This window comes from Aythya ferina (assembly GCF_964211825.1).
Source record: "Aythya ferina genome assembly, chromosome: 1".
Taxonomy (NCBI): domain Eukaryota; kingdom Metazoa; phylum Chordata; class Aves; order Anseriformes; family Anatidae; genus Aythya; species Aythya ferina.
In genome coordinates, this window is record NC_140296.1 from 152,326,920 (window position 1) to 152,353,193 (window position 26,274).

A 26,274-nucleotide genomic window follows, 5' to 3' on the forward strand; every position below is an offset into this window, starting at 1 on the left:
TTGCTTCCCAGACAACTGGACACACTGGGAGCTCTCTGTGGCAGATGTCTGGGTGAAAACTGAGGTTTCTGGGATCCTGAGGGTCCTGGGAGCTGGGGACCCTAGGTATTCAGTGAGCTCTAGGTTGGGCAGATAGCCTGGGACAGAAAGTGAATTATTTTCTGTGCATTTTTGAAACTGCATTTGGAATCACCTTATGCAGAAGAACATTTCTGTTTACAACTGAGCTTTTCTCTGAAGGTTTCAAATAACCCCAAGGTACCTTGGTAGGTGTAGGGTGGGAAGAACAGAGCGTGGACAGTTGGGTTGGGAAGGATGGGGGCTAAAAAGAAAAGAGATGGAAAGAGCTGGAAAATATATTGGGTGCTACCAAGGACAGAGTGAGAGTGATGATGACCCGCTAACTGCCAGTGTGTGCTTTTGTCCTTGCAGTCCTGCACAGGGGTCTGTGGGACTGGCAGTGTGCAATGGAGAGGGTAAGAAGAAGAAGAGTTAAAAGCAGTCAAGGAGGAGGGACTGCTGATACTCACATCCAGGTGAGCCCCATTTCATGGCCACTGTAGTTCTGTGTGGCCAAAAATGAGCAGTGAAAGTCCAGGTAAAATGTTGTATCTCCATCCCCTTCCCGAGCAAATTACTTTTGAAAGACAATTGCCTGTTACTGCTATGGATAGTCAGTTTTCTTCCAAGTCAGATATCTGTGCTCTGAATCTAAATGCATTTCTCCTCTGCCAATAGCTACATAGAGGAACAATAGAGTTTTATGTAAAGGTTTTTAAGGGTTTTCTTTCTATCATATTTAAATTATTAAAAATGGGTTATTACATTCAAATAATATGCCTTCTAACAGCTCTGAGAACAAATAGTACCTGCTACATTAAAGCCTCTCAATTGTGTATGCTGAAGGAGAGGGAAGGAAACTGCAGGAAATAGCCCTGTAACCCTTAAGTGAGCACATACAGAGCTGCTGCTGCTGCTGCTTTGATGTGCTCTCACACCACCAAGAGGTGCTCTTGACATGAGTTTCCTTCTGCATGTGCAGCGGGGCCGAGGGAAAGTAGGCACCCCTCTGGGGTTTCTTGTTCCCTTTGCTGAGTTTGAGGAAGGCATTATGGCAAAGAATTGCTCAGTGGGATGGTTCTGCTCTGAGACACTTCCAGGGCTCTGGGTTTGCACAGCACCTATGTGGGATGGTGGGCAAGGGAGATGCATAACATTAGCTCTTTACCCCCAGAAAAATGCAAAGCAAAGAGGAATTTGGGTCACCCCACCTCTCCCCCTTTTTCTGTGGTGTTCTGTTCTCTCGGTGAGGACACGACAAGGATCAGGGGCCTCTTTCAGAGCTGTTTGAGCTTCACAACCCTGCACAAGAGGGCAGAAGCCAAGCAGGAGGCTTGTGCTTCAACACAAAAGGAGTGGCAGGAAAATCGTTTCCTGGGGGGAATATGGGTCTCATTTCTTTGCAGACAAGGGCCATGGCCTCAGAAGGTATCCTTATTACCCTGGGCCCTGATATAATTATTTTATATGACCTATTGCTCAGGCAATTCTGTGTGGACAAGAGATGTTTTCTGTGTGTGCTGGGCCTCCACCAAGGAAGACATAAGCTTGATTCAGCCTGGCTGAGCTGCAAACTGTCCCTCTTACTGTATTCCCCTTTTGCTTCTTCCCACTTCCCCATTCACACAGCTTCATACCATCTGTCTCCTGCTTTTAGTTCTTTCTTTGCTTCTATTCTTCTCCAAAGCTCCCACCCCTCCCTTTTGCTGCCCCCCTCTCCTCTCACTGCTGCGGTTTCTCACTAACTGCCATGCTTCTTTGAGAGCCTGCCCTGAATTCAGTGCTGAGATTGTAAGTGGAACAGGGCGATGCATCTCAGGCCATAATGTTCTTTCTAATATGGCCATACCAGAGGTCCTCTATCCTAAATTTACCCCGTCAACCAAAAGTTAATAAAAAAAATGAAGTTTGCAATCCAGTCGCACTGAACACAAACTGCCTACATTTAGGACATAACTCAAAAGTAACTCAAGCTCAGAAGTAACTCAACTTGAAAATGGTGTTTATTTAGTCTTGGACCTGTCATGTTTGTGGACTTTCATGAAGACCAGCCCTACTGGAGCTGAGGAACAACTGGTCCAAACATTTAATCATGGTGGCTGGTCTGTCTTCTGGCTGTGATCACTTTCAGCTTCATTGGTTTGGGGCAACATAGTTGGTCCACTGCCATCCTCTTGTCTGGAGCAGTGAGAGGGGTTCAATTCCTTCACCTCTTCTCCATTATGTGTTTGGGTAAGCAGAAGACCTTTGAGGATCAAAGTCCTTCTGAGGGCTGATTTGTACTTGCACTTCCCTCACTTAAGAAGTTGTTCACAAACTCCTAAATCACACTGAATTTTTTATGGCTTGGCCTTATCTCCTTCTCTGTACTTTTGCATGTCCCTGGTGATTCTGATATCAGTTTCCATTCTTACAGACACTTTGTTTTCAGCTGGTGACAGCCTCCATATCACTGATACCACTGTTACTTAATGCTGATAAATATAAATCAATATCTGACCGAGCATCTTTTCTCACTAGTTGCTCACATGGTTCAACGTAATTTTTCACCTGTCTTTTGTTGTGGGGAGGTAACAGGGACTAGAGTAGAGGTGTAAATTCTAATTTAGTGTCAAGTGCTTGACTTAGATCTCTTGCGTGCTAGCAGTCTTCATGCTTTATCAGTTGTTAGATAAACTGTTTTGTAAAGCCAGATCTAATATGTCTTTTCATGGTAAGCTGCAGTATCTTCTAGGAAGGCTGCATGAGGGAAGTGAAAAGAGCTGTTCAGAGTATTAAGGAGGTCTATAGCTATTCTTTAACAGGACTAATATTTCCTGAACTACCAAAATAAAATCTTCCACTTGATTTCTACATTTCTGCAAAGGCATAAAGCCTTAATATTGCTGCATATCTGAATACAAGAAAAAAATACTTCTGGCTCATCACTCAAGTTTATCAGACACCAAGCAAACATCCTGTAATCTTTATAACATATTTTTCCCTTTTCTTTCCCCCCCTATGGCCTTTTATAATCACCATCTTTCTAACTCAAAAATAAATTAATTCTGGTTTGTTGAACTAGTAAAAGCATTTGAGAACAGCCTATTTCAGGTACTCTGCACCAGTAACTTTACTTTCTGCCTTCACATTTCCACCCTGAGTTATTGCTTTGGCTGTCAGTCTGTGTTGCTTCTTGCAATTATTCTATTTGGTATATGAAAAACTGTGTTTTTGTCTTTGCTATAGTGCTGCTTTACCTTGGATCACCTCTGGAAGAGGCTACTGAAGTTGTGCAAACCTGTATTTTGCCCATCTGTGCATGGTTGTTGTAATAGTTGACATCATCAGCACAGAAAAATATTCAGCATTGGCATTGTCACTCTTTTTATCTCCTTGAAAGCAGTAGGAATTATTTGTATTACATAATTATTTTAAGTTTACATCAATAGTCTGCCTAATGTACCAGGCTTAATGAGATGAGAACTGCTGGTCAAGCTGGAATGCCCCATTACAAACTCTCTCCCCTCTTGCCTGCACAGCTCCAGTCTGATATAACCACGGCTGGAAAGGATGTGCAGTGGCAGTAGCAATTACTGGATCTAGCCCCAATCTGCTATCAAAAGTGCTAATTTCCAGGGACTTGTCTCTTCTTCTTCCTGTTCTCAGCAGCTCTGGAGAACTGCTTCTCATGTGGGCTGGTAGGTGTGAAAAGAGGACAAAAATGGCCAAATCTCAACCCAACCCAAGAAATATCTGACCTGTCCCAGTCCCCTTAACTTACCTTGATACTAACTAGGCCCCACAATACCACCCTTGCCTCCCAATCTTCTTGTTCCCTCATTGACACCTCTTCTTGCTTGGCTAAGAAAACTTTGTACCTCTGGATCAGGCCTGTCTTTGAGCAAGGACTCACCAGTCCCATCTCTATTCTTTGCCTTATTAAAATAATCTCTGCTGCCTGGAAAATGTTCGTTGGTTCTTCCTCTAGTCTCCTGTTTTTCCAGGAAGTGCATTACTTAATGAGACATGCCCTCGATGTGATCTGGGCTACTCTTTTTGCAGATGTGGCAGTAGTCATTGTAGTGGTTTTCTTCAAATGTACAGGCCACATACATTCTAGATTTCTCTAGGAGAAATATGCCAGAATCAGTGCCCAATGTAAGAGCTGATACCCTGAATATAAGTATTTTCCAGCATAAGCTGATTTTTGCTGCATGTCAAATTTTCCTTGCTTAGTCTGTATGTGAGCCAGGCTGTATCTATGCTGACCTTAACTGACAACACCAGTGGGAGAACCCATGTGCTCTGAGCCACTGGCTATGGCATAGCTCTGACCACACAGTAAAACATTTAACTCTCATCTCCCCTAGGATCCATTTGATGTTTCTATAACCCTGGGGTAAAACTAAGTTTTATCACATGCTTGCTTGCTTGTTTGTTTACTTACTTGCTTCCTTCCTCCCTTCTTCATCTCTCTCGCTCTTTCTCTCTTTGTTTTTTCCTTTGTCTGCCCACTCTTTTTTCACTTGAAATAATGAAAGACTTGTGTTGTAGCTCTTTCATGGTATTTTCTTGCCATGAGCACAGAAGATGTGTTACATACTTAAGGGCATTTCCAGATGCATTGCTGGCTGCATTAGTGTTACTAACTACCTGCGTTCACCACAAATCTATATTGTCTGTCTGGTGTGCTCAAGCTTGTTAACTTATCATTTGGGTCTTGGATTCCTAAAGAGAAGAGCCGAATGTTTGCTGCAGGGTAAGCCTGGAACCATATCGGTTTGTGTGCCATGTGAATGGGTGAGGGAATAAGGGCATGGAGGGGGAGATATAATTACCCTGTACTTTGGGAAGAATGGGAGATGCTCTAGGCTTAGTTTAGTTACATGATCCTGTCTCACTTCTTGTGCTCCCTCATTAGGAACATATCTTGCAGGTGTTTCATTAGTACGTGGAATAAAATTATGTAGTTTTATAATGGTATATGCTCTATTCAGACTCCTCTAGCTGATATAAGTGAAAGTGTATCAAAGACAACCACTGTTAAAAATAAAACTACCAGAATTAGCCAAATGCAAATAGTGGAGGTCAGCATTGAACTAAATTGATAGGATAGGATAGGATAGGATAGGATAGGATAGGATAGGATAGGATAGGATAGGATAGGATAGGATAGTTCCATTGGAAGGAACCTTCAAAGATTACCAAGTCCAACTGCCTGACCACTTCAGGGCTAACCAAAAGTTAAAACATAGTATTAAGGGCATTATCCAAAAGCCTCTTGAACACTGTCAGGCATGGGGCATCAACCACCTTGCTAGGAAGCCTGTTCTAGCATTTGATCACCTGCAAGGTAAGTATTTTTTTCCTAATATCCAGTCTGAACCTCTCCCACTGCAGCTTTATGTCATTCTGTTGTGTTCTGTTGTTGGTGACCAGAAGAGATGGGTACCTCCCTCTCCATTTTCCCTCTTTAGGAAGTTGCAGAGGGTAATGAGGTCACCTCTCAGCCTCCTCTTCTCGAAACCAGACAAACCAAGCGCCCTCAGCATTTCCTCACAGAACATGTCTTCCAGCCCTTTTACAAGCTTTGTTGCCCTCCTCTGGACTCTTCTGGGTACTTTAACAACCTTTTTGTATTGTGGAGCCCAGAATTAGTTGGTAAGGTCCCAAAATAGGGCAGTCAGGGATTGCAAACAGGAGACAGGCAAAGATGTGGGAAGAAAGAAGCATGAAGGAGTTAAGAGATGAAGCACATATGGATTAGAGACACGGGCACAGGCTTTGCATTGGTCTCTGTTGGAGTGGCTAGGAGTATTTCTGCAGTGTACAGAGACATACATTTTAGTGTTTGCAGGGTGTTTGTGGTTTGACCTGCCTAGAGACACACGTATAGGAACAGCTCTGATCAAGCTGTCTCTCTATATATAATCTACCCTTCAGGCAGGCAAATCAGGTCTTCCAAAGAAGTGCCTTAAGCTGGTAAGTCTGCTTGATGTCAGCTGAAACATCTGCTGAAACATCTTTTTTTTTTTTTTTTAATGGAAAACAATGATGATGGTATTGGAGGTGATATGCTGAATCCATCCCCGCTACACGAACTGTGTGCTAGTGAATTCTCTTTTGATGTGGCCCAAAATCCCAAGACAGATAACAAATCTCCAGGGTGGGCTCTTGTCAAGCTGTCACCCAAAGGCAGGCTTCCGATAAACATTAAGACCAGAAGTTGTGCATGCTGATGGTCAGGGCAGATGTGGGTATGATGATTTGAAATCAGTTTGCATAATAAAGCTTTCTCTCTTCTTCCTTTTATCCCTCCCAAATTAGCTTCTAGATTCTTCTCTAAAACTATTCACCCTGAACATGGAAAGTAAGTGGTGAATGCTTGCCACTAACCCTTCCTAACACTCACAGGTTATTTGTAGCTTCGCCTCCAGCTGCCTGTGTGGAGCCATCCTGAATTTCTGCCACCTCTTGACACAATGCCTTCAAGGCTGGGATATCTCCTATTTTGTTTGGAGGTTCATTAGAGCACTTTTCCTTTGCCGTCCTGCTCAAGGCCTGCTGTGAGTACAGCAACAGCTGTGGGTGCTAAGGATGTGAGTCCTTCAGAGGTAAATATTCATGCATGGACAGGAGCTGTCCCTCAACAGCTTCAGTCCTGCTAGAGGAAGCAAGAGTCCTGCCTGGACATTACATCTGGTTTGATTTTTACCTTGACCTATTTATTCATCAATTCTTCTGGCTCTGGCACGGCGCTCTGTTGCACACTTCCCCCTTTTTTTTTTTTTTTTTTTTTTTTCCCCACATTGCCAGTGTCAGAGATCTACCACAGAAAGCAAGAATGACAGTGTACATGGAAACCAAATACAACTAACTCAAGGGGAAGTGAGGGGATCACAGCTTTCTGGAACTGTGTGTACGTGTATGTGTGGGAGGGACTGGGGGGATGGAGCATCTCTCCTGTCTCACCGAGGAGGAGAACCACAGGTTCCCTCTAAAAACATTTTAACCCAGCTTTTCCATCAGCAGGAGTATCACTAAACCTGAGAGAGGACTTTCCTTCTCAGTTCAGTTTGTTAGTGGAAGAAAGGAGCAAGACCTACAGTACACATCACATAGTGGGGGGTGAGGGAGGGAAAAGAAGAAAAAGATGCTTTTCTCCCCAGCCTCCATCAACCATCCTCCAGTTCTGGAGCATTCACCCACCCACAACCCGCTGCAGAATTAATGCAGGAAGAATCTTTCCTTTAAAATGAAACCACTTCCTGAATCAGATGGGTTTTCTGAATCAGGAACTTCCTTTTATCCTCCTCTCTTGCTGGAGGATCCCAGACAAAATCCCAAGGTACCGTCACTGCTCATTTCAGTTCCTTCAAACACAAATGCGGGCTCAGATGTTCTCCCCAAAAGCTGCTGGGGTGGATTTGCATTGCATATTTGTGGATTTGCATTGCAGAAGTAGCCAAGGAGCCTCTGCTAGGTCAGAGCAATGTGCACACACAGCTTCCTTCACTGATACAAGCTCATGAGATGTGGTCGGATGGACGAGGAGGGGAAGGGAGGAGTCAGAGGGCAACCCGCCCCCCCTAAAGCTGCTGCAATTTTGGTCACTGGCTCCAAGTCGTTTCAGTTCTGTGAAGCATCTGAGCAAGCAGAAGGCAAGGAGGAACACACCTTTGTGGAAAACACGTTGGGCTCTTCAGGATGGACTTTTCTCCTGCTGGTAAGCCTTGACCACCTTTTGTCTTGTTTTCTGTGAGGGCTGTGCACCCAGTTTGACGGGGCAGAGCACACCGTGAAATCCCAGCAGTGAAAGTGAATGCTGCTGCTGGTGGCAGGAGGAAAGGGATGGTGGAAGATCCCTGGTGGTACCGTTACTTGCTTGGCAGCCTGGAGCAGCAGGTTTTGCTTTTTCTTGCTCTTTTGTGAGGAAACTCCTTCCAGATCTGGAGAAATGTTCCCACTGACCCGAATGTCTCTTGTGCTCAGAGTGCCTACTGTGCTGGTGATCCTAAGCTGAGCTGACTCGGGGATATCAAGGGTTCATGCAACACTTGGGATGAGCACCTATAAGCTTTGGCTTCTCTCCATGCAACTTTGGCATGGCTTGCAAGCTCCTTTGTGGTGTTTCCCTACAGCCTGCAGAGGCTGGCTTGCATTTGCAGAGTGTCTCATGCAATTGGGTGTCCCAGTGCAACAAGCTCGCTGGTCTTTTGGCACTGGTAGCCTCTCTTGCTTATGTTTGTCAAAGGTTAGTGACTATATTCGGGTTCTAACACCTGAAAGTGACCTGCAGGTGGGCTTGCCTTGTCCTGAAATAATCTAAAAAAGCAGGCGTGGGTGGGGAAGGTAAGCCACCTCTGAGGAACTGAGAGAGATCTTGGGTTTTATTTCCTAGTTCGGCAGATGGTGGATAAAGTGGTAGGGATTCAGCAGAGAAAGGGATACTACTGGACTGAACATTTTCAGCCTCCTCCTGAAGCTCTATGCATCCGTATTCTGAGAGTGGGAAGGACAGAGGCTGAACAAGGGCCAGGAAGTAAAGGGATCACCACGGAATGGCTTTGATGTGCCTGACCTTCTGTCCTAGCCAGCTCTTGTGTGTAGGAAGTGGAACAGAGAATGAAGGGGAAAAAAAGCAGTGCCCACTTTGAACAACTCTTCTGCACCTTTTAGCTCCTTAGTCAAAAGAAAACCAGCATGATCAAACTGTGTACCAGGCTTGCTTGGCAGGGAAATTGGTAGGACCAATTTCTGGCAGAGCTCTTGTCAGCATCTGGCTATTCATGTCGGTGAAAGCAGGGATCTTTGGATCACCTGGCCCTCACCACCTGAAAGCCATGGTGGACAAAGTTGCTGCAAGACAAACCAGGCAGGAAGAAGTGGGATACCTTATGTTTTGCTTCTTCTTTTGGGGTGTGCTTTCTGCAGAAACGGAGGCCCTCAGATCAGATGATGCCACAGTCATTCACCCAAGGTGTGAATTACCAAGCTATTTGTCTTAAATTTGCATGCTGCAGTAGTGCAGTGGGGTTCTGCATTTCTTCACACTTCTCCCCCCTGGACTGTGCAAATTCTATCTCTGTGAGGTCCATTTTGAATTTCTTCTGGCAGCAGCTGGTGGAGAACTGTGGAGTAGCTGCAAGAGGGAGACAGATTGGGTGGGAGCAGACTGAGGAGCTGGAGAGCTTCCTGCTACTGACCTGGCACCAGTGTAGGTGGTGGTCTGCACAGGAGATGACACAGAAGCTGTATTAATAAAAATAAATACGTGAATAAATAAAGAATTGAGGTGAAATTCTTCCACCAGACAGCCTCACCCACGCGGGAGGTGCCCACCAGGATGCTCTGCTTGTGTGTTGCTGTGGGTAGGTGTTCCCAAACCCTTCAGCAGCCACACTTGGAGTGTGCTTATGGGCCTTACCATGCAAATGGGCCAGCTGAACCTCTGCTGTGGGTGGGTAGCACATGGATGATCTGTAACGGTGCTACAGACACAGTCTTTCTTGATAACCATCTGCTGCTGTTTCTGCAGTCCATCCTTCCAGCTCTCCTGGGTGCTCACTTCCCACTACTATTCTCTAAATCCCACATTCTCCATTCATATACTTTTGCCTGGGACTGGAGGCTTAGCACGTAGGCAGCTCTGCACAGCCCATGGCTATGGGAAATTAATTCTTTGTTCTTCTCTTTGCTGGTCACCCAGACTTTTGGGTAACTTCAACCTGCCCTCCAGATGGGGAGGCTGAGGCCATAAGTCTCCACAACAGGAATTGAAGTCTGTGCTCTTTTTTGAGAAACAGCACCAAGAATACAAGCCTGCACAATTCGTGAAGAACTGGCAGGTCTTCAAGACCTCAGCCTCAAGGTGTAAGTCCCACAAGTGCCGTGCTCATGTGCATTCCTTTCAACATTCGCTCTCTGAAAACAAATTCCAAGCAGCAACTTCAAATCCTCTCTGGAGAGGATGCCAACCAGCATCAACATTGTTTGCGTGTTGTGCGTGGACTTACAGACTTCATGGTGGCAGCATTCCCCTGAAACTTGTGGGTGTTCTTCATCAGTGTGAAATTTCCCTTGTGCAGAGAAGCCTGACAAGGGCTATGCTTCATCTGTGTCCTGATCTAGCCCTAGAGGGAAGTGGAACTTGGTGGTCGTGAGGGCTTTGACAGCTCTGAAAGCCGTTCCCCAGCCCCCAAGGTGCAGGGCTGAATTCCCTGTGCCATTGCAAGGGGCTGGAGTAAGCCAGGCAGTGGTTGACTCAGAGCCTCCCTCTCCTGCTGATGTGGCTCATTCTGAAAGTGGAGAAGGAAGGAGAGGCAAGGCAGTCTGCTCCTAGTCACTCATCTGCTGCTTGCCCAGCTGCCTCTGCTGCTTTCTGTGCCTTTCTGTGGACAGTTCCCCAAATGAGCCTTTTGCATTCACTTCCCCTAATTGTAGACCCCAATGCATATGGTACAGTTGATGAACAGCCTCAAAATAGCCTTCAGCAGAGCATTAGGCCTTCTGTTAGGGAAGCACAGTAACGTGCAGGAGCTGACCTCATAATTATTTTCTGAGGAAATCAGAGACTTAAGCTGTTTAGGAAACCTTACAAGCACCCTCTGTGCAACTCTGTGTAAATCACTCTCAAATTTTGCTCCAGGCATCGTTTTCCTTCCTATTTCACCCCGTCTTATCTCTTGATTCCCTCCCCTTCTTCGTGACTCACATGCTTCTTCTCATCCACCCTCCCCACGCACAGCCTTTCCCACACGGCTCTCATTTTGACACACCGGACAGGTAAATCCCTTGGGGTTTTCAGGGGTTCGGGAAGAAGGGGGACAGAGTTATTTACGGTCTCGGTGGGGGTCGTTTGGGTGAGACGGTGCCCTCTGGGAGCCTCAGGTCTCTTTGAGATGCTTTGGGCTGCTTCAGCAGACAGGGAACAACTGAAGCAAAGCAACCAGCCACACCACAGACTTTGTGCACGGGGTGGGGGAAGGAGAGGTTCCTCAGGTAAGTCCTGCTGCAGTGGTTCATTGGAAAGAAATACGTGACAAAGTGTCTGAGCGAGAACGTGACAAATAATTCCATAATTACCGGACCCTACAGGGGTGAGGGAAATAAAGCTGAGGAGACTGAGAGGCTGGCTTCATATCCTGCAGACTCCAGACCCAAAGTAAACTGAAAGACCCAGGCACTGCTCACAGGCAGGACTGGCGTTCAAGGGGAAGTCAGCGACGTGCCTGATGAGCAGCAAAGCCGCTGCTGTGCTGCGAGCTACCGAGTGACATGGGTTTTCCTCCTCTCTTGACCATCCTCAGCAGCGGACAGCTTCTTTCAGCTCTTCATGAGAGCTGCCCACAGAGCTGGGAGGGGACGTGAGCCTTTGCCACCCCTGGTTTCATGCTGTCTGCTTGCCCAAGCAGTGCCGCAGCCTCTCCCCTGGGAATGCAATGCTTGAAAGCGGCTGCAGGAGGGATTGGGAGAGGCTGCAGCCTGAGAAAGGTGAGAGCACACTTTTGTGTGATTTAGCTCATGGAAACCCAACCAGCCAGGAGGATGGGGGAAAGATCACAAGGCAGGTCATTCTGAGCTGTTGTGTCCATGGCAGGAAAGAAAGATATGGACTCCAAGATGACTGCCTTTGTCCTCTTTTCCTTTTGTCTCTCTTGGCTGGTTCCTTCCCCTTTTTCCCTACTCATATTTATAGCAGTTGTTTTGCATGTGAGAGCCACACTAAGAGAATTTCCAAGGCAGCTGGTTCCACTTCCTCTTTTTCCAGGAAGACAGGAGGCCCAGGGGATTTTGGCTTATGAAACAGTGGAGCAGGGCATCCATTAAGTTGCCCTGACTTGCTGGGGAATCTCTCTCTCAGTGCTCAGACGCAGCAAGGATTCTGGCTGCAAGTTCTGCAGTGAGCTCCCAGCAGCTCCAGTGCCCTCAGCCTTGTGTGAGCCCCCTGTATTTTCCTGGGGCTTACCATCTGCTTTGCCTCTCTGCGCTGCCACCTCGTCTTTCTCCTTGCTGGAGAGGCTGTGCTTCAGCAGGATTATATTTAGCAGCAGTACTGTCACCCCAATTCTTCTAGGTCTTTTATGAATCATTTTGTGGGCTCTGTTGTTATCTGTTTGACTTCCTGTACATTGCAAGGAAGCCTGTTCGTATTTCTGTATTGTCTGTAGTCCACAGTGGGGAGGAAAGCAGATTAACAGCCTCCCACAGATGCTTCTTCTTCAGTAAGGCTTTCATTCCCCAGATCCTGCCCTCAGACTTGAAAAACCTTGATTCTCTTTCTCAACCCATTTTTTGTCTCTCGCTGTGGTGGATCAATCAATGAAGCAAGTGTCTCTTCATGGGAGGCTTGGAGTTAGATGGAGTATTTGGGTCATAGGTTGCTTGAACCAAAAGGCCTTGTACATAAGGGTGACTGACACAAAAACCACCAAAGAGCATTTGGTAAGACCTCTTCATTGTGCTTGCAATGACTAAAACTGGTTGCGTGGGTGGGTTGTTGGAGAGTTAGAGGTCTACCAGCAGAGATGCTGGCTACTAGGCGGGGTGTATGGGGCTGTGCTGCTGGCTCTGGACTGAGAAACTTTTGCAAGGCAAAGCTCAGGCACAGTGGCTGCAACAGCAGGGAACATACATGCTGGAGCATGGAAATCAGAGCTGCTGTGACATGACCCTTGGAGAGGATAGGCACTGAGAAACTGAGATGGCTTTTCCTGTGATTATGTTGGCCTCAGTACTATTTTCACAGGCAACGGTTTGCTCTTTCAGGGTCATCTGACCTGAACGAGGCTGAAGAGGCTGAAATAGAGACAATAAAGCAGCACAGAGAGGAGCTCTTAGAGGACATTAAGGTAAGGACCATCCTATTCCTCCTGTCTGCCTAACCTTCTCAAAACTCTTCACCAAGGAATCTCTACACATAACAGTTCAGGTCATGAAGAAGTGCTCCTGAGCACTTGCTTTGGCATGATCCAAGCTGAATTCTGAGCTGCGGGCTGCCCTGACATGTTTATCACCAGCATTCTTCCAACCTGTGATACTGTTGTCAGCTACCATAATGAGTTTTTTGAGAAAGAGTGATCAGTTCATTAACATGTTTGGGATGAACTGGGATTGCATACTTAGGGTTAAGGAAATTAGTGTGATTTTACTAGGTCATATTGGCAGAGATTTGGCTCAGCATTTATGATTATTTAAAATTATCGATTACCTTATAATGACATATCAGTCTGAGTTACCTGCTGTATCCCTCTGTGTTTTTCAAACTTTTGTTCCATTCATGGACCTTTAACAAGTCCTCCTTGAAGGACGCAGTCTCTTTTGACAGGTGTGATGGAAGAACCTTCCACACAAGCTTCCATGGTTGAATTTGCTTTTCTTCTTTTCTTTTAGCAGACCTAAACATTTCTTCACTGACTCCTAAACAGTCTGAAAGTGACAGATTCAAAATCAGTCAGTAATACCACATCACAGTCATGCATTGGGCTGTGCAACTGCTGCTTTTCTGCCTCCATCACCATGGAATGTGTGCTCTCATCTTGCACTGAGTTTGCATGCACAGCATGAAGATGTCAGGATACCTGGAGAATGAGTGCAGTATTTCTTTGAATAGAGTAAAGGGTTAAGCCAAACTACCTATCACTTCTCAGGCTTCCAGACTTAGCATTTCTGCTGCAAAATCAGAATGGTGTCTTGCCTCCTCTTGCAAAACAGACTATGAATATGTGTGCATGTGGTTTGCCTGTGCTTGTTTTTTATCTCTTTGGATTTCAGGATGGGCAATGGGCACTGTAGGAAGCATGATATTTGAGCAGGAACACTACATTTTTTACCCACTGTGGGCAGAGAAAAGATGCTAGGCTACACTGACCCATATTCTAAATCCTGAAGCCATTAGCCAGTGTGCATTGTCCAGTGGAGAAAGACGAGTTCAGGTGAACAGGTCCCTAGGAATAGAAATCTTTTCCCATCTGGATTTCTTCAGAATCTATTTAGCAATACCCTTTAACACAAAGACTGGGGAGGGGAGCTTGTTGTCTGGTGGGGGAGAAAGAGGAGGAAAGAGGATGGGCGTGATCTTGCCTGCTACACTGCCAAGAGACGATAGAGAAGAAAATAACAACACTGATAATCATTTGAAATTCATGAGCTAAGATCACGTATTTGTGACAGTTGTGCAATATCTAATGCTTATTAAGGAACACGCCCAGCTCTGGCAGACTGACGAAGCAAAACAAAATGAAGGGTCAGAGCAAAACTGAAGTCCAGAAGATCTTTTGAATCATAGGATATTGGAGAACTTCAGTTTCTTTGCTGGGTGCACACCACCACTGTCTCCTCACTCCTAGTTGAGGCAAAATTTGTCATATAACAACCCTTCTTTCCTTGTCTATTCTGCTTTGCAAAAAGAATAGTTTGAGTGATTCCTGGAAGAGAGCTGTGATGCACTGTGGCTCTGAGGGGGACCCAAATTACAGAAGGGAAACAAGGAGATGCCGTGATCGTGGTTTCCTTGGTAACACAGAATATCCAGCCAAGAAGGCTATGGCCTGTCACAAACCTAAAGGAAACTGGATTCTGCAACCTGACTCTTAAAATTTGGCAGTGGTTCCTTCTTTTTGTCCTCCACTTTTCTTTCTCCATCTCAAGACAGGTATCAGCTCATTGGTATTGAGTGATAGAAGCATTAAAAACTCTGTTTCACAACGTGGCCATTTCTGGTCCACACTGACCTCCCAGTTACTGGTTCCACTTCCCCTATCCTGGATGTGTCATTAGGCTATGCAAAGCAAAAACTAGAAGTAAATGTGCATGGTGTAAGGAGTCACATCAAATATTGTTTGAAGAATTGAAGTCAGCACTGGGGTGAATTCTCAGACTGATCCATGCTGGCTAAGCTTGATTTTCCAGCCCCGAATGACAGCAGACATGGGAATACCCTCTGCCCCTCCATCCCATTATTATTTTTTTTTTCAGCTGGAATCCCTTCTGAATGGGCAAGGTCACATCAAAGCTGTGCATGTTTCACAGACATCCTTTCCTGGTTCTGACAAGCTGACCTGGCCTTCTCCTATAGCTGAGGGAAGAAGTAAGACATGCTCCTTGCATCTGTTGCTTTTCCCTCAATCACCTTCACTCTCCTGATATTTCTTTTGCAGAAGTTGAAGGAACAGATCGCCCAAGTGTTTGCAGAGATTGAATGCTTCCAAAATGAAGAGAGGCAAGAGACAGACCATAACGCTGGGGAGCAGACCAGGCAAGTGGAACAAGATGGGTATTCCTTTGTTTATAAAGTCTCCCTCTTGATGTTGAGAAAACAAAAGCACCAATGGGATCTGGATCACAAAAAGGACAGGAATGATAACAGGAATGCTATTCTCCTCTGAGATTTCTCTTTCTTTCTGGACAATTAGACATCTTACCTTGAGATATCTGAGTTGTCTTGTGAGGGTCCTAAGTGAAACACCTGTATTCTAAGTTTGACTTCCCTTCTTTGTGTTTGCAGCAAACTGTCACAGAGGGATAAACTTCTGTCCCTGGGTCGGAAGAAATTCAACATGGACCCTGAAAAGGTAGGATTTGCTCATTCCAGCTATGAGGAGAAAGCTGTGAGGAAGAGGTCCTCATGGCTGCTGGTCCATTTGCAGCTGCCCATATCAAAGGAACTATGTCCAGAGAGTGTGGGGCTGGTTTCCTACCTTGCTAAGGCTCCAGTCAGTAGCACCTTCCTTCCTATCCCTGAATAAAGTATTTTGATAAGATCAAGCTGTGTTGCCTCCCCACATCATGTAGGGCACTCCCCACAGAGGGCATCCTATCAGATGCAAACCAAAGCTAAAAGAAATAAAGGGAGGATGGTTTAACATTGTCAGTGTATCAAGAGACCTAACTATTCCTCAGCCCAGCTCTTCTTGCCTTGTGTAAGGCTAAGAATTGCCCGTAATGTGATGGAGGATGATGAGGTAAGGAGAAGGTGGGAAGTTTTAAGAATGTGTCAGGTTCCTTGTTTCATTCAGAACAGAAGTGGCCAACCTGCCTCTGTTGGTTTGGAATTAGTTTTGGTTTCATTAGTGCTAGTTGGACCATTGAGTGAGTCTAAATCCTCCACTTTCTGAGACTCTCACCAGTGGGGTCTAGACCCCACAGCCTTCAGCCCTCTGCAGAAAGCTCTACAAAGCATTACTAAGTAGAGAAGATGTGAGAAAGACAGTTTTGTCTTCCTTCCACCTCACTGGTGGACCAGTTTTTGAGCTCTGTAAAGAAAACCACAAACTGCACTGAACAACCGCTCATCAGCAGCTAACCACAGCTAGCAGCTTGGACAGCTGCTGGTCTGAGTGTCAACTTTACATGCCTCCTTCTCTGCTGAGACCCTCAAGATGCTTTCCCCAGCCCACACTGCAGCTGGAGTGCATGTCAATCCCTGGACGCCCCTCTGCCAGCAGGAGCTGTTTTAAAGGACTGATAATGGTACTTCCAGCTCACGTGAGAGCAGGCTTCCTTTCTGTCTTTCTGTCTGACCTTGGTTTGAGGCCCCAGAGGTGTCCATCTCTATATCACTGTGCCATGCTGTGCAGAAATGCCCAAACTAATTCTGACTCCAAACCATTTTAGTGTTATTAGTTCAATGCTGGTCAGCCTGGTCAAACTCCTATACTATGTGTCCAAATTGTTTTTAATTTAGAATAAGCACACCCAGATCTCTGTTTATTGCTCCCCCTTTTCTACATACTTTAGGTTGATAAGTCTTGCAATGCAGGGAACTGTCTTTGCCCCTTCCTGCCAAGGCTGTATTTCATCCAGGCAATGCTGATGAAATGAGTTCCTATCTCCAAGCACTCAGGGCAAGTTCCTGAGTCTAGGGGAGGTAAGCGTCAGGAATATGGCTGAACAAAATCTTCTGGGAGAAATATTTTCTTCTGGAAAACGGAGTTCCACCGTCACTGCAATAATTTGCAAAATTAAATTGATCTAACTGAAATTTCATCTGGGGAAAGAGAAAGGAAAATAGTGTGGAGAAATCTCCCAAACATTTCAATTTCTTCTTTTGAAACTGCTTTTTCTTTGGGGCATTATAGAAATAGTTTTTTTTTATATATTACAAGGCAAAGTGAATTGATTCTGTTGAAGTAGAACATTTTGATGGATCTAAAACAATTTTCATTCTTTTATTGCATTTTGTGAGGAGAGCTGCAGTGTGGTCTGGAGAATTGCAGTGTTCTTAGATACTGTTATGAATCTGAACCAAACCTCAACTTTCTGTAACTTTGAAAATCATGAAATTCTCTCTAAAATAGAATGTTGGCTGGTTTGCACAGCCCAGCTCAGACTCTGTATGTTTTTTTAAAAAAACACAATCCATCCTTACTGGTTTGGGAAGATGGAGCTTAAGAGATTACAGACTTCTGTTCTGTGGCCTACAAGAAAACTATGGAGAGAAAAAAAAAGTCTCAAGCCCACATTTTTCTTTAAATAATTTTTTTGATTAGGTCTTCTTATTTTCAAGCAAACATTTTTTTTTTTTTTAAGTTAATTTGGAAAAAAAATGGCAATTAGGGACAGAACACTAAGATACTTTGATTGAAAATATTAAAATGAACAGTTTTGAGTGCCTTAAATCTACCTGACTCTTTGGACTTTTGGCCTACACTGCCCTTTTTTGTTTGCTTTAGTTTCCCATTCAGTGAAATATTTCTCCAAGTCTATAGATGAGCTGGGTGTGAGACTGACCCACTGCAGTAGACAAAGATGGATGGAATAAGGGTGGGGAGATGGCCTCTCATGGAGGGGCTGGGGACTAGCAGAGGAGACAAAATCATCAAAACTAGTGAAGGCTGATATCAGGATATTGAAGTCCTACTTTTGTGCCAGCCCAAAAATCTGTTTGACTTTGCTGTCTTGCTTCTCCTCCCCCAGGGGATCCAGTACCTGATTGAGCAACAGCTATTGTCCTCAGACCTGCAGGAGATCGCCAAATTCCTCCACAAGGGTGAAGGCCTGAACAAGACAGCCATTGGGGATTACCTGGGTGGGAGGTGAGCTACCCAGCCAAGATGAGGAGGTCCATTGGAGGCTCTGTCCTGCCTGGCCCCTCTCAGCCACCCTTTTAGATGACCCCTGGGAGACCACAGGCAGGTGCTGAGACCAACCGTGATCTCACACCATAGTGAGCTGGGTGGCCAGGACACCTTGGAGGATGTCCTTTGGAGTGTGGCTAAGGCTGGCTGTGTGGGCTACCTGTCCTTCCATCTGTACTGGAGTCAGTCTTCCCAGACAAGACTGGTGCCCATGCATCTTGGCTCCTTGTTGGGTAGAGGGGATGGGGAAGCTGGGAGGGAGCCAGGTGCATGTCGTCACACCACAGGGCATCAAAACTGAGCAAGGCCAAAGCTCTCTTCTAATCTTTTCCCTCTGTCCTCTCGCAGGGACCCCACAAACATTCAGATCCTCCAAGCTTTTGTGGCATGTCACCAGTTTGCCAACCTCAACCTGGTGCAGGCGCTAAGGTGAGTGAACATGTAGGACGTAGCAGATGGAGCAGGAACCTGCTCACCCACTGGGTCTTACCACACAGGAAGGTGATGAAAGCCACACTGGGATGAGATGGGGCTTTCCCAAGGCCCTACTTTGTGTGTTGGTTCTAAGCCTGTTTCCCTGTGAGGTGTTAACATAACTTTCCTTGGAAGACCTCTTTCATGGCCTGTAGAAGGTTCTAGCCATTTACAGAGAAGATGGGTAAAGCGAGGTGGGTCATTTGTAGCTTCAATGGATGGGGGGATTATTATTTTTTGTACCAGGAAATATATCAGTCCACAGTGACCATTATGCCAGTGACAAAGGGAATTCTGTCTTAGAGCAACTCATTCTCTTACAGGCTAGCAGAGCACTCCCTAGGGAAAAGGATGTTTACAGTATGTTCAGTTCAGCTTCCTCCTTTTAGGGAGTTTAAGGCTGGTGAACCCAAGGAATATGTAGAGAGAGAAACAGATCTCCTTCTTCCTGTGCTGTGTTGTTTCTGTGGTGTGATGGGATGCCTTCCTGTATTTTTGTGGTGTCTCATGGGCTGAGGGAAGGGATAAAAGTCCCTTGCAGACCATCTAACCCTCTGACATGCTACTCCTGACAGACAGTTCCTATGGAGCTTCCGTCTGCCTGGGGAAGCACAGAAGATTGATCGCATGATGGAGGCCTTTGCCAACTGGTACTGCAAGTGTAACCCAGGAGTATTCCAGTCCACAGGTAGGTATGGGGAGAAGAAGGCTTGTAAAGCTGAGATCCACTGTTTCCTAGAGAGAGGAGCCTTCATTCTGTGCATTCACAATGCACAGAGAGCATCACTTGGAAGTGTAGATGCCGTCTTTCATATTCTCTTATCTTAAGTTAAAGGAGGCAGACCAGTTCCTGTGAAGCTTTTCGGTAGGCTGAGGGTCTTCAGTCCTCATTTTGCTACTGTGCTCCATCCCATCCCAACAGGGATTAGGCTTGAGAAGTGCTCGCAGCTTGGGAGTGCTCCCAGCCCCATGTGAAGTGCACCTCATCACAACAAGGATAGCACATACAGACGTGTCTATAGAAACTTTCCAGCTAGCAGAGCTGTTACCTGACCAGATCTATCCAGCTTGCCATCATAGATCAGCTCTCCACTAGCCCTCTCTGTCCTTCTCCTAGCATAGGAGAAACCTCTCTATTCCTCCTACAGCTGAGGGGATGAGGCTGTTCACCAGAAACAGGAAACCAGGCTACCTGTTAGAGGGGGGATTGATTTGCCATCTAAGATAAAAGCCATCAGTCCTCTTTTTCCTTTCTCATTGACAGATACCTGTTATATACTCTCCTTCTCTATCATCATGCTTAACACTAGTCTGCACAATCCCAATGTGAAAGATAAACCTCCCTTTGAAAGATTTGTATCCATCAACCGAGGCATTGACAATGGAGCAGACCTGCCAGAAGATCTCTTAAAGGTAAGAAACGCTCTGGCCTCCCATATTCCATCAGTCCTGTTTTCTCTCTGGCTTGGGGTACACTGAGAATCAAAGGTCCAGAGGTCTCAGTGTAATGCAGGTCTGTTGACCTTCTGCACTGTAAGGGGGAGGGCTGCTCAAGGAAAAAGGGCAATAGGTACAAAAACAAATCTGGAAAACATGGAAACATCTTTGGAGAGAGGCTGTACACATGCTTGTTCGTGAGGACATGGAACAAAAGAGACAGGGCTGGAGACATTCAGTGAATAGCAGTATGGGTTTAAGCAAGTTTGTGTTTTTAAGTGTGTCTGTGTGAGAGGAACAGATATTGTAACTGTGAGCCAGAGGAGGACATACTGAGAGAAACACACACAAAGACAGAGCAAGTGTGTAAGAGATGGCCTAAATATACACCCAGTGCATGTGGTGTGCAGGCAAGTGCTCAGGGAGTGCGAGACAAAGACAACCTATAAAAGACGTCTGTGAGCAGCCCAGGGAGTGCAACACCACCTTTGTGGGAGGAAGTCGGGGGCAGAGCAGCGGGTGTCTGTGTGCTGTGTAGGTCTGGGGCTGTCTGAACGGGGCACCCGCCTTTTTGAGAGCTAGCTGGACACCCATCTGCTTTAGCCAGCTTAGAAAGCCCTAGCTTCCTAGGAATTGTCTGTTTCTTGAGGATGTGTGCTTGTGTGGCAACGTTAAAGTAGCCCAGAGTATGTATCCCTTCCCCTTGTTCATACCTAAATGAATACCTGCAGCTTTCTCCAGTATTCCCACCAGTCGGGGCCTGAATTCTCTCACAGCAGGGTATATCTTCGTGCAAGTAGCACCAACAAGCCCCAGCTGAGTGTCAGGGTCTCTTCCAGCATCTATAAAGCTCTTAGCAAGTCCACAGCATTTCTGATCACAGAGCATGAAGATGCGGAAGGGGAGACAGAGACAGGAGAAGCACCTATTAGAAAAGCTGGAGCTACCAGTTTCCAGGGACTGTGCAGGCACAGGACCTGCCCTTTGAGGCAAGGTGGAACTCAGCAGGCTTATGACATTTGTCTGGTTTCACTCAGCCAACCTGGGCGGAATAACTTGTGCTTTGCATCAGGGAGGCTGCCTACACCCCATCTTCAGATTTGTTGAGTAGCATCCCCGTGGGATAAAGGCTTTAGGTTTTTCTCCAGGATGTCATTTATTTCATGCAATCTGGGGGAGCTGTAGTTTTAATTTTTTTCATGACTTGGGTAATAAGTGATGACAAATGCCAACGATGTGAGCAACATCTTTGTACCCTTTGAAAGCTAGCAACCTGCCTCTCTGTCATTCTGCTGTTATGAAAGTCACATTTTGTGTAATCATCAATGCCAAATGCCATGGTTCTGCGAAATATGTCTCCTTGCGGTCACGCAGATACGCGTGTTGGTCTCTGCACATAAGCTCTCGGCAGAGCATTTGATCATTGGATGGTGCACCACCAACCCAGAGCCCAAATGGGGCTGCAGTCTGTGTCACCCACCTCCCACCCCTACACTTCCTCAGTATTACCTCGTTGCCACCGACAGCAGTCCTCGCATGACATGCTGAGGTCAGTCACTGCAGCCTGTTTTTGATACAGGTACGCGGTTTTCTAGTTTCCAAAATGGGTCTATGTTTTTTTTTGTTTGTTTTTTGTTTGTTTGTTTGTTTTTTGTTTTTTTTTGACACAAGATGCAGAAAATTTGCAATCACCTTTGAGGCCCTCTGAGGTGTACATTGAGGGCTGTTGTATCCCCATTACTCACCGTCCCCCAGTACTCTCCTCCCCCTTCACCCACCTGCCCCTGTGTAGAGTGATGGGCCTGGGATGGTTGTGTACAAGCTTTGTCAGAAGTGTGTCTTTCTTTCTTTCTCTCTTTCCCTCCCTCCAATGCTCCGGGGCAGAATCTGTTTGAGAGCATAAAGAACGAGCCATTCTCCATACCAGAAGATGATGGGAATGATCTGACACATACTTTCTTCAACCCTAGCCGCGAGGGATGGCTCCTGAAACTAGGTAAGGGACGGGACAGGCTTCCTGTAGCTCCTCTGAGTTCCCTGCCCTTGTGCCTCCCATCACAAATCTCCCTCAGGAGCCCACTCAGCATCCCAAAACCCAGCATCTCCACTGTCCTTCCACTGCTGCGGTAGGGTGAGGCTGACACCTGCTGTTGAAATCTGCTGCTGAGCCTGCTCTCTCCTCCCAGCCCCTCTCCTACAGGGTCTTTCTGCTCCAAAAGTGGACCCAGAAAGATATCCCTCATCCCTTCCCTTTCCCGGCCCCATCACAGCAAAATTGGCTCCCTGTTTGTTATGTGTATCCTCCATATGGCATCACCTCGGCACCATGGTTTCCCCCTTGGGGCTGATCTACGGGGAGAGCTGGGACAGGCTGCCTCTGTGTGTGTGTGTGTGTGTATAGAGCAGGGTTGGGAGGAGGATGGAAAAGCGTGGGACTAATGGCTTTTGAACCTCACTGCCTTTAGGAGGACGTGTGAAAACCTGGAAGCGCCGCTGGTTCATTCTGACCGATAACTGCCTGTACTACTTTGAATACACCACGGTAAAGGCTTAACTCCGGGTTGGGAAATGGTGTCCTGGGTGGTTACAAGCTCCCGAGGGGCCAGGGAAGAGCAGAGTGTAGGGGGCAACTCTGCCCTTCAACCCCATGCTCCCAGACTGAGCTCAAACCTCCCTTCTCTCCCACCCTGTTTCGTTTGCTCTGGACTGGATGATGGGAGAGGCTGGACACTGAAGCTTTGCTGTGATCCCCTGTTAACTAAGCTCCCCATAGCATAAATACCTGGGGCCTTCCTAGGCACACTGTGCTCTTGTCACCTCCACAAAGACACACATGTCTGGGGAATCAGAGAGGCTGTGTATAGTGGCAGAGATGTGGGGAACGTGTTGGGTGTTAATTCATGTTTCCTTGCCTGCAGGACAAAGAGCCTCTGGGCATTATCCCCCTGGAGAACCTATCAGTCCGGAAGGTGGATGACCCCAAAAAGCCAGTAAGTCTCCACTGCTTGGTACTCTGCCAAAGCAGGCTCTTGGGTGGTCAGTGGGAAGAGAGGGTGCATGCACTGGGGAAGGCCAGGTGGCTGGGGGCATGCTCTGGCTCTGGGGAGGTGGATAGTGCTGTGGGGTAAGGGGACGTGCCCAGGAAGGGGCTTGTTATTTTTCTCTGTTGATACTCCACCTCTCCATGAAAGCTGTTTTAGTGTCCAGCCCTTCATAGGATGCATGTGTTTACCTCAGAGGCATGGTTTGGAGATCTAACATAAGGGGATTCTTGGGGCAGGGAAAGTGAGACTATTGCATTTCAAAGACAGAATGCTCTCGTCCCTTTTGAAAGCTCTCTGACCCTGTCACCCATGGCTGAAAGCAGCAAGGCTTCCTTGCTTCCCCTTGTCCTCTCCTGCAATTCTGTTCCCTTTCTGACAGAACTGCTTCGAGCTCTTCAATCCCAACTGCAAAGGGCAGAAGATCAAAGCCTGCAAAACAGATGGAGATGGGAAGGTGGTTGAAGGCAAGCATCAGTCCTACAAGATCTCAGCAGCCACACCAGCAGAACGTGATGAGTGGATTGAGGCAATAAGGTGAGGAGACCAGAAGTGGAAGCCCGAGCCTGTCTTTGTCCAGCCCTGGGACAAACAGCCACACAATTTATTTGGCTACCAGGGAATTCAGCCTAAAAAAAGAGAGTGGGGAGAAACATTTGCAGCCTAACAACTGCTTGATGTTGAGGGGTTTTGAGTCCTCTTATGGAGAATCTCTAACCGTAGCTAAATTCTCCCCTACTTGCAAATTTCTGGTCCTACTTTTTGGTGAGCTCTCTGGCCAGGTTCAGGTAGGTTGCCTGTGCTATCCTCCAGCATTAAATCTCTTGCTGTTGCTCTCATTTCCTCCTGTTTCCAGGACCAGCATAACACAGGATCCTTTCTATGATCTGGTCTCTGCCCGAAAGAAGAAGATTGCCAACAAAAACTGAGCCCTGACCTGGTCACTGGCAGCAGGAAAATGTATTTGTTGGGCAGCCTCCCTCTCATGCGGGGCACTTCCAGTGAAGAAATTCAGAAGTACTGGCTCCCTCTGCCTCCCACATGGTAGGAAGATGACTGACAGGACAACGTTGCAGATTTGCTTCTTCCTTTTCCAGCCTGAAGGCAGAGGCACTGGGTGCAACCCGCTGAGGACTGTCAGAGCTGTGGGCAGAGCATTTCCCATGTCATAACACAAAGGCTCCACAGTGTCTAGCCTTTGGGTTCTTCCGTATAGCTCCAGGCATGAAGGACAGGATTTGAGGGGAGAAGAGAATGTCTCCAGCACGTCTCCAGCCCACAGGCAACCCCTCCAGCTATCAGATGAGGCCTGGTTATTTTTCTGAGGAACCATGTGGGTGCTCTCAGGCCAGCAAAGCATGGTCCAGCCAGTTGCAGAGTAGAAAAGCTCCATTGGTTTCTCTTCCTTGAACAGAAATGCAGTGATTATAGTGAAGGTGCCACTGATAGTTAGGAACTCCAGAATGAAATCAGAGGACAAGGGAAGATAAGAAACCCTCTGTTCAGAAGAGAGCCCTCCTTGCCTCTTTTTATAGCCATGAGGGCTGTAATCCTGGAAAGCCCCTGCTCTGCAGCTGAGACACAGGTTTTAGGAAGTAATTGTTGTTAGATGGGGAGATAAGGTGTGCACTGAGTGCACAGAGGCTGCTGGGCCAGGGAAGCAGCTCTGGGTCTTTGTCTCTCTATTTTAATACTCAGGGACCACCACGGGTCCCCCTAGGGAAGAACCCCAAACACTAGCTCTCCTCCTGGCTGATGGCTTCTCAGCAAACTTTGCTTCCTGGCACCACCCCAGAGGCCCAGACCGTGCATCTGAAAGGTCTGCAGCCAGCAGGCATGACAAATCAGAGGTGCGTACACACCACACACACAGAGGCAAGCACGCACAGAGGCATTCCCACCTTCACAGACTGGTTTCACCTGGCGCCTGGTGCTTTTGTCTCTTGTGTGAAGAAATAAAAGTGTCTGAAACAAGCCGAAACCTCAGGGCAGCGCGATCGTTTTCATGATAAAAGCAGAGGATGTGAGATAAGACATGTCGTGTTCCTGTGTGCAGCAAAGCAGCCCGAGCACCGCCGCAGCTCTGCAGTGCACCCAAGATGCAGGAGGGCTGAGCGCTGGCACAGGCGGGCAGCTCTTGGGAGAAATAAACGGGACAGGAGGAAAGGTGAAAAAGGGGAATGGAAACACTCTGCGAGCTGGGAATGGCATGGATGCAAGTGCTAGAAAGCCGCTATGGGAAATTACACTTGCGGGGTTAAAGGCCTCGATAAGCTACTGCTATTTTATCCCTTATATTTTAGGGCTCTCCTGGTAAATGCCGGGCCTCAGGTCTCTGCCTTTTCTCTTCCTGCAGAGGGCTCTATCCACCAGGAAATCCGCAGCAGGGCCTGCACCGCCTGATTATTCATTCCAGTTATTTTTGCCCGAGCCACAGGAACGTTGAATTAATTTCGGGAGGCAGGGAGTGTGTCTCGGAGTTGAAGCACGCGCGCACCCTGGAGAAGGAACGTGAAGGTTTTCTTCTGCTCGCGCCTGCAAATGTCTCCCGCGCTGAATCTCTTTGTCACTGACGTGATACGGAGTGAGTTTTTTGCCCACTGCCATGCAGTACATCTGCACACACACATCCGCTCTTGCTCTGGGTGCAATGCAGGAGGAAAGGTCACATCCAGAGGTGGGCGGAGAAGTCAGAATCTGGCCCCTCATGCTGGCGACGTCTCCAGCAAGTAGAAAAGAAATGTACAGGATGCCCCAGAGCCTAGGATTTGGGTGAGAAATGTCTATTTTAGTGCCTCTCAGGCTCTCTGTGTGCTCTGTGTGCCAAAAGGCACCCAAATGTAGCTCTTCTGCCCACAGTCTGGTTTTGGGAGAGGGAATCCAGGCTAAGCTCTTCCGAGAGCTTACCTGGTTCCTTTGACAGCAGAAACTTCCCAAGCAATTCCTTTTCCCAAATTCCTGCAATTCTCTTCAGGTTGCCTGTGCCCCTTCCTGTCCCTCCTTCCCCCAGATGCCCACACTGCAAAGGGTAATTATTTTTAATGGGGTGAGGGAGGATAACATGTGAGAAGCAAAACAGAACACGGAGGAGGTCAGTTGTGTCACTTCCACCCATCAAAATAACCACAAGGGTGAGGTGAAAATGGACCGTGTTTCCTCTCTTCAGAGGCTGAGGTAGAGAAACAGAGGCCATAAGTTTGAGT

General features: G+C 46.9%; 1 protein-coding gene across 1 annotated transcript; it reads left to right on the top strand.

Moving 5' to 3' along the window:
• The first annotated feature begins 7,617 nt into the window (after positions 1–7,617).
• CYTH4 (cytohesin 4) lies at positions 7,618–25,052 on the top strand. Its single transcript, XM_084505714.1, has 13 exons — positions 7,618–7,768; positions 12,811–12,893; positions 15,201–15,298; positions 15,548–15,614; positions 17,959–18,077; positions 18,468–18,548; positions 19,169–19,281; positions 19,858–20,006; positions 21,915–22,026; positions 22,496–22,572; positions 22,949–23,020; positions 23,454–23,608; positions 23,928–25,052. Exons 1-13 carry the CDS (start codon positions 7,750–7,752, stop codon positions 23,998–24,000), a joined length of 1,218 nt encoding a protein of 405 aa, XP_084361840.1. The 5' UTR covers positions 7,618–7,749; the 3' UTR covers positions 24,001–25,052.
• Positions 25,053–26,274: the final 1,222 nt, after the last annotated feature.

Coding starts and splice junctions, on each gene's coding strand:
- CYTH4 (XM_084505714.1), top strand. Junction 12,894..15,200: donor AGCTCTTAGAGGACATTAAG/GTAAGGACCATC, acceptor TTTCTTTTGCAG/AAGTTGAAGGAACAGATCGC. Junction 15,615..17,958: donor TCAACATGGACCCTGAAAAG/GTAGGATTTGCT, acceptor CTCCTCCCCCAG/GGGATCCAGTACCTGATTGA.